Source organism: Mus musculus, chromosome 2 (genome assembly GCF_000001635.26).
Source record: "Mus musculus strain C57BL/6J chromosome 2, GRCm38.p6 C57BL/6J".
In the NCBI taxonomy this organism is placed as follows: Eukaryota; Metazoa; Chordata; class Mammalia; order Rodentia; family Muridae; genus Mus; species Mus musculus.
Window position 1 is genome coordinate 164332313 of NC_000068.7, and position 10888 is coordinate 164343200.

Sequence of the window (10888 nt, forward strand, 5' to 3'; positions counted from 1 at the left end):
TTAGCTCCATCTCTCCCTGGGTCCTTCCACCCCTATGTTCACCCCTTTTCAAATAGAAGCTCTGTGCATGAGGACTGTTCTGAGAACACAAGCTCAGGGCAGTGTCTGTGACTGATTTCAGTGATGCTGTGTTGGAAGAGCTACCGTGCTAGGGAATGAAGGCCTGATCAAGTCCTGAAGACTTCTGCAGCCTGCAGTCTCTTCCCCACTCTGAACTGAGATATGTTCAGGAAGCAGAGAAGTCACCATGGGATGTTCTCAAAGTAAAAGGGAAGATTCCTGGGCATGATCTGATCTTGTGTCCTTGGAGAGGTCCAGGGAACAGTACCAAGACTCCTACTGAGCAGGGAGAGGAAAGCTGGCATTTGCTGATAAGAAAGGTCGTCTGCCTTCAAACCTGCAGGCAAGGCCAGGCAAGGAAATATATAAAGGAGAATCTTAGCTCCACTCTCAGCCAAGCCCTTCCTGGCAAGATGAGTCCCACCAGCTTCTTCCTCCTTACATTGCTCCTCGTTCTGGTGACAGAAGCAAGGGGAGCCCGTGGTGAGTGGCAATTTCGTTCTGTAGGAAAGATGTTTGAGAACAATGTTCTCAAAAGGGTCTGCCCAGAGTCTGCAGAATGCTATCTCCCCAGAGCTTCTAGCCTTCAAGACTTAAACCAGAACCTTACCTTGAATACTTGTGACTTGACAAGCAAATTGTTGGTAGCAAATCGTTGAGGGCTGAGGGGGAATGTTAGCATCTGTATCAGGTAGCATCCTCATTGTCAGGTGTGAAGGGCTGTTTGACAAGTAGATCACTGCAATTTCTAACTAGGCTAAAAAGTCAATGGCTTTATAAACAACAAAACAGCAACAGGGTACATCCCCAACCCAGGCCCACAACCAGCGCTGCATGGCAGGCCCTTGACGGAGTCCTGATGCACCACTGACCCAGAGTACACAGAAAGATGGACATAGAGAATGAGACACGCTTTTCTCTCAACAGAAAGGTTCTCTCAGTCGGCGGAAGACCCTTCTAGTAGTCACATGGGTATAAAGATTCGGGCGGGAGGCAGTGGATCAGGTTCTGCCATGGAGGAATACAGCGTAAGTGAGAACTCTTGGAGTAACTTTAAATCAAAGCATCCGAGCAGCATCAGCAGCGAAAGCTTCCACGAGGAAAGCAGTAGCAGCAGCGAAATGAGTAGTTCCGGCGGCCATTTTGGTCTCAAAATGAGAGGATCTCAAGCAGGAGGAGGAATGAGTTCCTTTAAAACCAGGGTCAAGAGCCGGATACTCAAATAACGTGTTCCCTGGCCATCTGAAGACTAGAGCCAGTATGCAGGTAAGTGGATCACGGGGTGAGGGGTTAGAAGCTACACATACCTATTCCCTGGGGGCATTGTGGGATTGTACACACCCGGAACGTTGCCGTGAGGGGAAGCAGGGAGAGCCCCTGGCAGAGCACACAATGATGCCTGAACTGTGACTGTCCTGAGGTCCTAGCCTCAGTACGCGTCATCCCCAGGGTTCTACGCAGTCTAGCGAGCGATCAAATCAAGCACGCACCACCTGGGTTAGAAGCTAGCATATATGCTAGCTTCTAACAGAATTTTGTCGCCTCTTGTGCTATGCTTGGTGGAAGTTCATTTCATGGTTATCGTAGTACCAAATGTTGTGGTCCGTGGCATCTCCTCATGTCTACACAGCGCTGTTAGGAGCAGTGATCTCTTCCCAAGGCTATAGCTTCCGAGAATTACCTTTCTCTTCCCCCTCAACAAAAGAAAGAGAAATGTTTCTGCTTGTGACACACCAGAGATGAAATATAGCAGTGGCCTGCGGTAAAGGGAGCCACAGAGTCCAGGGACCTGCACCATGTCACCCCTCCACTCTTCCCTGTCCTTCCTCACAGGTTGTCCTTGTTCCCTAGGTGTCACTGAACTGAGAGAAGCCGGTGATGTCTTCAGGATTCAAGTTTCCATGGGGCCTAGAAACAGTCCGGGGCCTCTCACTTCCTCCTCGTGTTTGTTTTCTTAAAGATCCCTAAACCTGACAATATTCAAATTCCATCTTTTCAATAAAAAGATACTATTCTGCATCATTATCTCCTGAAATCTCTTGCTTCTGCAGCACATGGGCTGGGTGGGATTCCTAAAATGACCAGTTCTGCGATTAACGGAAGTGCCCTTCCTTCTTGTGCCGGTAGGGTGAATTGTACCTAGAGGCACATTTCCTAGACACTGGATAGAAACTTGTTATTCAGTAGGAGGCAGGGTAACTCTGCCGGTCACTGCGTGTACCACTAATGCTAAGCCTCTTAATGGAGCTTCACACTGGCAACCTAGGAAATGCCAGAGAAGAGATGTCCCTACAGAAAATGAAAATATCTCATCTGCCAATGACTCCAGCTTCACCAGACCACAGTAGCCCATCATAATATAGAGTCCTTTAAGTTCCAATTTCCTTAAGTGCAGTACATCAAGTACCTACCACTTATGTATTGACTCAGTGCTAAACAATGTAATCTGGGAAGAAACACAACAGAGGTCCAGCTATGGTGGGAGAGAGAGATGTCTTCAAAGCACAAAACCTGATGCCCAATACTCTTTGAGTATTTAAGCGTCCCCCTTTCAGCTGCTCTGTCACCAGAATGAGGAGCAATGTAAGGAGGGAGACGCTGGTGGGACTCATCTTGCCAGGAAGGGCTTGACTGAGAGTGGAGCTGAGGTTCTCCATAAAGGAGAATGTTTCCTTGCCTGGCCTTGCCTGCAGGTTTGAAGGCAGATGACCTTTCTTATCAGCAAATGCCAGCTTCCCTCTCCCTGCTCAGTAGGAGTCTTGGTACTGTTCCCTGGACCTCTCCAAGGACACAAGATCAGATCATGCCCAGGAATCTTCCCTTTTACTTTGAGAACATCCCATGGTGACTTCTCTGCTTCCTGAACATATCTCAGTTCAGAGTGGGGAAGAGACTGCAGGCTGCAGAAGTCTTCAGGACTTGATCAGGCCTCCATTCCCTAGCACGGTAGCTCTTCCAACACAGCATCACTGAAATCAGTCACAGACACTGCCCTGAGCTTGTGTTCTCAGAACAGCCCTCATGCACAGAGCTTCTATTTGAAAAGGGGTGAACATAGGGGTGGAAGGACCCAGGGAGAGATGGAGCTAAACAGTACCCAAAGAAAGGGAGTTTGAACAGCCCCTAGAGGATCTCCCTAACAGAGCCTTCATCTTACAGTAGTGGGGTCTTTCCTTTAGTCCTGAACACTGCAGAATGGACTCAAAATAAATAAATAAATAAATAAATAAATAAATAAATAAATAAATAAATAAATAAATAAATAAAAAAGTGCCGAGGTTCTGCCCCAACAGTGTCTGGTGGTACTGAGGTGGAGTGAAGACCAAAGGCTGAGGACCTCTGGTCTTTAATTCTCTCTTACTGTTCTGAAGCTGATGGCTTCTGCCAATTTCTCTCTCTGTGTTTCTCTGTCTCTGTCTCTCTGTGTCTCTGTGTGTGTCTCTCTCTGTGTGTCTCTCTCTGTGTGTCTCTCTCTGTCTCTGTCTCTGTCCCCCCCCCCTCAGGAGGCCAAAAGCTGGTGGCTTCTGGCTATTAACTTCTGTTGATAGCAGCAGTGAATTAAGAAAAGAAACTACTTAGGCTAGGCTGTGGTGGTACAAGCCTTTGATCCCAGCACTTGGGAGGCAGAGGCAGATGGATTTCTGAGTTCAAGGCCAGCCTGGTCTACAGAGTGAGTTCCAGGACAGCCAGGGCTACACAGAGAAACCTTGGACTTCTTTCCCTTTGACTCATGAGCCATGGAACAGGCTCCATGAAAGTTTGTCTTCATATTGATCTGCAGGAAATTTGGCCAGTAGGCTATCACCCAGAAAGTCGTCACACCAGGCTATGGGCAGTGAGAGTCTCCCAGTGTCCACTCACACCAAGGCACATAAATGAGGAGTATGGCAATGACAAACACAAGAAAGCACATCAGTAGCAAGGAACAATCCTGAAACAAAGTTCCTGGGACTATGCCTCACCAGAGCGCACTCATCACAGCTGAGTAACAGGATGGGCCCTCTCCAGGGAGCTCACTGGCCCACTACAACTTTTCCTGCATGGTGTCTGCCAAAGTAGATAAAAAAAAAAAGTAGAGATACACCAACATTGAATGCAGACCTCAAGTTTATAATTCTAATTATTCACATGTGCCCAATACTCTTCAACACTTGATGTTGGCTCATCAAGAACTGTCGCTTTCTTACATGTTCAGTGAATTCTACTAACCTTGATGTCAGCAGACCAGTAAGTTTTGTTGTGTTTTTAGCTGGAGGATGGACAGCAATGCTCTTCTCAAATGTTTGCATGTGTGGTGGAGGGAGAGGAAAAGATCTGCTCCCTGGAGTATGAAGAGAGAGGTTGAGATGTTTGAAGAGGAGTGGAGATTCTGCTATTGTGAATGACCAGGTGAATGAGTATTGGGAATGTAAGAAAAAACGCTGGCTGATTCCTTCATAGGTTCTCATCATGATATCTACCTGAAGAAGGAAGAGAGAGAGAGACAGAGACAGAGAGACAGAAGCAGGCAGAGAGACAGAGACAAAGACAGAAAAGGAGGTAGAGAGAAACAGAGAATAAGATAGAGAGTTCTTTTACCTTACAATCTATACTGAAAGATATAAGAACAGAAACTCTAATAGGCACCTAGATGCAGGAACTGAAGCAGAGGCCATGGAGGAACACTGCTTACTGGCTTGCTCCCATGGCTTGTTCAGTCTGCTTTTTCTTGTTGTTGTTAGGTTTTTTGTTCCCATGTAACATCATTATTATTTAAATATACCTAAAGATAGGTGAAAAGTAGGTAGCAGGCTATATTCCCAACAATAACATGTGCATAACTAAAATACTTTATATTTCTCCTGTAATGTTGATTTCTGTAGACTATGTTTTTATTCACTACATTTTACTTCCCTTATAAATTATGATTTTCTCTTCCCTTTTCTCCCTCTGATCCTCCAATATATTCCTCCTTGTTCTCCTTCGAATTCACAGATTGCTTTTTCATTAATTTTTGTTACATGTATGTATATGCATATACATATATAGTCCTTAATACACAAATACAATCTGCTCAATCTATATAAAGTTACTTGTATGTACATTTTCAGGGATGACTATTTAAAATTGGATAACTAGTTGGTGTGCTCTTTCCTAGGGAAGGATGTCTTTAGTCTCAGCATACTTAGTTGATGGCGGTTCTTTGTATAGGCCTTAGGCTTCCTGGACCTTCCAAATTAACGTCTATTGTAGTTGTCTTTGTTAAGTTTATCTTTAGGCAGCCATGTTGGTGAGATTATGAGTGTAGCTTCTGGCATTACTAGAAGACACAGCAAAGTCCCTGATCCTCCAGTTCTTACAATCCTTTTGCCCCTCTTCCACGGTGTTTCCTAAATCTTAGATGTGAGAAGTGTTTTTTAGATGCACCCATTGGAACTGGGCTCCACAACTCCGAATTTTAATTGGTTGTGGGTTTCTGCAATGGTCTCCATATATCTCGAAGAGAAGTTTCCTTGCTATGGGGTGAGGACTACATAGTGGGCACAAGGACAAATATTTAGAGTGTAGTTAGAGTTTACGCTGGTTTAATACAGTGGCAGTTGTAGTTCTCCTCCATGATCCATGACATCACTAGTCCTGGGGAGTTGGTTGCATTTCCAGTACCAGGCATGGTTTTTCTTCTATTTGGTTCTCCAAACCAACTAGGAAAGTGTTGGTTACCACCAAGGTATGTGTGCCACTGTGCACCCTTAGGATTCCCATGTCATGCAGGCAGTGGCTGTGGCTCACAGGCATCTTAGCTGGGTCCAGCTGTTGGTTGCTTCCCTCCTTAGGAAATTTGCATGGTGCCTCTGTTACCATGAAACCTAGTCCTCAGAAAGGAGGCATTCAGGTCAGTTCCAGCTCAAGAGAGACAGAGGAAGAGGGAGAGAGAGAGAGAGAGAGAGAGAGAGAGAGAGAGAGAGAGAGACTTTTATTATAGAGATTTCTATGGGGTTAGTAGCTAATAGTATAATTCCTTGTGACTTTTATGACTTCTTCAGACATCTTTATTTCTGTTTTACCCACCTCTATTCTTTTTCTATATTTCTCTCCCTCCCTATTCCCAAATTATAGGTCCCCTCTTTTTTCCCATTTCACCAAAATATTGACTCCTGTATTCCTTTAAGTTTGATTTTCTGGATATAATTTTTTAGGCTGTTTATATCATGGAAAGTTTTCTTTCTTCTCAATTATGGCAGATAGTTTTGTAGGGTATATTTATAGCTTATATTTTACAAAACCTACTTTAATAAGTGTATTTCAATGCTTTCACCTCCCTTCTGGCCCACCATCCACCAGAGGTAGTGGAAAGGAAAGGTTAACAGGGCAAAAGAGGATGTGGACCTGTTTAGAAATAGTTCTTTGGGGGCAAATCCAATCTGCATTGTCAGGATAGCAGCAGTTCAGATCACACAAACCAGCAGCAGTAGCACAACCTACTTGCAAACACCATTTACACGTCAGCAATGGCAGTTTAATCCAGAAGAAACCCAAGGCTCTGCCAATCCTCCCGAGTCTGGAGAAGTGGCAAGAAACCACTAGAACCCAGAAGTTTTTGGTGCATTTCTCTCCACAGAGTCGCAAAAACAATGATCAATGAAGAAGGCCAGGCAAGCCAATGCCACAGCATTGACAACAAAGACCAGCATCAGCAAAGCTCAACAAGGACCAGCAGAGTGTCAAGATGAACCAATACCACACAGCCCCGACCACTGTCTGTTGGAGCGTATTTCTACCCTTTCCAAACATTACATGTTCTCTCAAGCATTTGCTCTGGCAAAACATCACATGCCCATTTTCCAGGTGGCTTCCAGAAAACACCACGTGTCTGTTCTCAGCAAAACATCCTCCCACATGTCTGCTTCAGCAAAAACATCCTCTTATGAAACAGTTTCCAGGAAAACATCACATGACACAACTGAGTCTCCAAAGAAACCAGACATTTCCACTTCATATATTAATCTAGGCTGTCTATTGTGGACATTTAAGACTTGGAATGCATTGCTCCAGGATCTTCTGGCTTCCAATGTTCCCACTGAGAAATCAACTGTTATTGAGATGGGTGTTCATTTACATGTGACTTTTGGATTTTCTCTTGCCACATTCAATGCACTCTCTTTGTTATGGATACCCTATGTTTTAACTATGATATGCTGTGGATATTTTGTTTTCTAGTCTTATCTTGGTGTTATGTGCTTCTTGTGTCTAGAGGAATGTGACATTCTTTAGCTTAGGGAAGTTTTCTTCTATGATCTTGTTGAAGATCTGGTCTGTGCCATTGACAAGATTCTTCTCCCTTATCTATGCCTATAATTGGAAGATTTTTGTTAACATAGCCCGCATTTCCTGTATGTTCTTTACCTGTTTGTTTGTTTGTTTGTTTGTTTTGTTTTTTTTCGTATTCCTTGCTTCTTTGGTCTAGATCTTCTCCTTTATCTCTGAGTGCTGATATTCTATTTTCTGCTTGACTCATTCTGCTTGCAAGATCTTTCTTTGAGTATTCTAGTTGAACTATTTGTTTTTTATCAATTCTGTCCTTGTTATGGCTTGACTCATTTTCAATGTGTTAGATGTAAATATTCCACACAAAAAAGTGTGTATCAAATTCAAGAACTCATCAAATAAATCTATTACCCACCATGACCAAGTGGCATGACCAAGTGGCTTAATTCTAGAGATTCAGGGAAGGCTCAATATGTGTAAATCAATGGACCACATAAATAGACTAAAGGATAGAAACCACCTGACCATGTCATTAGATGCAGAATATAGGGAAGACACAATTACAAAGAAAGCCCACTGTTGGTGACTCAGGAACGATGAACAGTAGACACAGGCGGTAGGAAGCATGGGTGTCCGTAGGGCATTTACAGTCAGGAGAGAACAGATAAATAACCAGAAGGAGAAGAATGTCCCTGCGGGTGTAAATTACCACTTCATCTACAGAGACAGCAAGTGTCAGGAGTCATGGGAGACAGATCGCTATTAGAGCCCTCATATTCCAATCTGGAATGGTTAACCCAGCTGGAACCAACCCCAGACCCTTTGCAGTACACATACCACTAAAGTCCTCCTTCCATAGGAATCATCTTCCTGAGTGAAGTCTGTAATGCTTTCGAGATACATGCTCCCAGATCTTTGCTCCATGAGCAACAACTCCTATTCACAACTGCTTTCCTTGGAATTTCTAAACTTCCTCATACACTTGGCCTCCAATAAAGAAATATCTTCCTGCATGAACTTCTCTGATCTACAATTTCCTCCACCCTCTATGCTGGTTCAGTATCCAAAGAAGATTCCAGAAAAAGCCAGTCCTCCAGAAACGTAAACCAGCATAGAGAAATAAAAATCACTGGCCTAGGGGTCAAAGTTTGTATTCCAGCTCAATGCACCACAGAAACATGTCTATCTTCAATGTAAACTTTTTTAAAAGTCAAGATGAAGTCCTCTGTTCCTACATGGAAATGCTAGTATATTAATAATGGACCTTACTTTATAGATGCTGGATGAATCAATTCTGTGATTCTACAGGTAGGATCTGAGCCAAAAAAAAAAGTTACTTAAGCTGTGCTTGTTTGATGAGAATGGTCCCCATAAGCTCATACATTTGCCTGTTTGACCCCAGTTGATAAACTGACTCAGAATCATTGGGAGGTGTGGCCTTGTTGGAGGAGGTGTGGACTTGTTGGAGAAGGTGTGTAGCTAGGGGTGGGCTTTGAGGTTTCAAAAGCCCATGCCAGACCCAATCTCTGTCTCTGTCTCTGTCTCTGTCTCTCTCTTTCTCTCTCTCTCTCTCTCTCTCTCTCTCTCTCTCTCTCTCTCTCTCTCTGTCTGTCTGTCTTTCTGTCTCTCTCTCTGCATCTCTCTCTGTCTCTGTCTCTCTGTCTCTGTCTCTCTCTGTCTCTCTCTCTCTGTCTCTCTGTCTCTCTCTCTCTGTCTCTGTCTCTCTCTCTCCCTCTCTCTCTCTCCCCCAACCCCTTCCCCCAGTTGTAAAGCTCTCAGCTACTGCTCCAGCACCATCTCTGCTTTCCACCATGGTGATCAGGGACTAAACCTCTGAAACTCTAAGGCTTTCTTTTGTAAGAGTTGCCATGGTATTGGTGTCTCTTCACAGCCAAGGGACAGAGACCAAGACATTAGTGCAGAAAATATCTGATGCTGGAGGAGAAAAAGAATCGAGACTCTGAACATGAGAAATGGCAGAAACCTTGTCCTTATCAAAATAGCTGAGAGAAAGATGCTCAGAGCCCAGAGACAATTACCACATTGATTATAGAAGTTGTGTCCATCTCTTTAGTTACAAACATTAGGTTTATTCTTTTTTTTTTTTTTTTTGAGTAATGCAATTTTTTCTTTTTTTGTTTTTTTTCCATTTTTTATTAGGTATTTAGCTCATTTACATTTCCAATGCTATACCAAAAGTCCCCCATACCCACCCACCCCCACTCCCCTACCCACCCACTCCCCCTTTTTGGCCCTGGCGTTCCCCTGTACTGGGGCTCAGATGTGTTGTCTACTCTCTCTGCATCTCCAGTGAATACAGCCATGATGCAACATGAATTTTTTTCTATTCATAAGATAATTGGCTCTTCCCAACTCTGGATATTTTTAGAACATGTGTCCATATTTCCTTACAATTTTTCCTGTTGAAATGGACATATATCTTACATCATTTACAACGTTAATATTCTCATGTTATATTAACTCTATGATAGCATAGTTCATATACAGAAAAGAGATATTTGATTTAGGTTGACTATGTCCTAACTAATATAACGCTACTTCGAAAATAAAAAATGAACCAGGCATGGCGATGCAAGCGTATAATCCCAGCACTTAGAAAGCAGATGCAGCGGGATACAGATGAGTTCAATGTTACCTTTGGCGACACTGTTGTGAAACAGAGCTAAGCAGAATCCATCAAGGCCAGAGTGACCTGAGAACACCTGTGCCAGCCAGTGATGGGCCCTGGAGCAAAAGATTGCTCCCAGAGGAGGCCTCTGTCGGGCCAAAGGACAAGATCTACTGAATGAATCACATTCAGAACTAGAAAAGCAGTATGGTAGAAGCAAGACAATGTCACCATGTCTACTCTGTCAAATGACATTCCACCCAGCTTTTGGTCTTTTCTCTGCTTTCATGGTTCCTGAAGCACTGAAGATTTTTCTCCTCCTTATTTTGGAGACTAGCTCCGGGAGGCAGGGGTGGGAGGCTTTTGTGTGACTCAAGATCAGTCACACAATGAAGGTGAATATTTGGGCAACATGCCTTCATTACCTCCCCAGATGACTTTAAATCTCTGTACTACAGAGGAACCTGTAGGTAAACTCCCACGACCTAGAAACAGAGGATGCCAAATGAACAAATTACCTAACAGTAAAAACACAGAAGGTGTCCCCCAATCTGAGAACGAAGGGCACACTCTCCTGCCCTGTTCCCACTCCAATCGGAGCCCCAAATATTTCGAAAATAAAAATCAAGAACAATTCTGATTTTCATGAATAGAGTATTCATTCACCAAGTGTAATAATGAGATAAATTGCTCATCACAGCTTAGAAGCAGCCTGTGGGGATTCTCTTGGCCCTCTATGAGATTGATACCCAATATCCACACCAATGGAAATGCTGTGTTGCAAACCTGGAGAGGATGGGGGTGGGGGGGGCAGTGAGCACCCTGGTGGAGAGAGCGAAAGCTGCCAGGCTCATTGTCACATCCCGAATCTCTGCCGTTAGTGCTTTCAATGGTCTCCATTTGCATCCACTTATTACCTAAAACTTTGTTTGTGTGTCATCTAAATAAACATAT

General features: G+C 43.8%; 1 protein-coding gene across 1 annotated transcript; it reads left to right on the plus strand.

The window, feature by feature from the left end:
- Nucleotides 1–452: 452 nt before the first annotated feature.
- Nucleotides 453–2082, plus strand: Svs5 (seminal vesicle secretory protein 5). The gene is made up of 3 exons (NM_009301.2): nucleotides 453–543; nucleotides 988–1326; nucleotides 1912–2082. Exons 1-2 carry the CDS (start codon nucleotides 474–476, stop codon nucleotides 1284–1286), a joined length of 369 nt encoding a protein of 122 aa, NP_033327.1. The 5' UTR covers nucleotides 453–473; the 3' UTR covers nucleotides 1287–1326; nucleotides 1912–2082.
- The last annotated feature ends 8806 nt before the right edge of the window (nucleotides 2083–10888 follow it).

Excerpts from the sequence above, each read along its gene's own strand:
- Svs5 (NM_009301.2), top strand. The coding sequence starts at position 474 with ATGAGTCCCACCAGCTTCTTCCTCCTTACATTGCTCCTCGTTCTGGTG. Across the intron at positions 544-987 it reads AGAAGCAAGGGGAGCCCGTG|AAAGGTTCTCTCAGTCGGCG; the intron begins GTGAGTGGCAAT and ends TTCTCTCAACAG.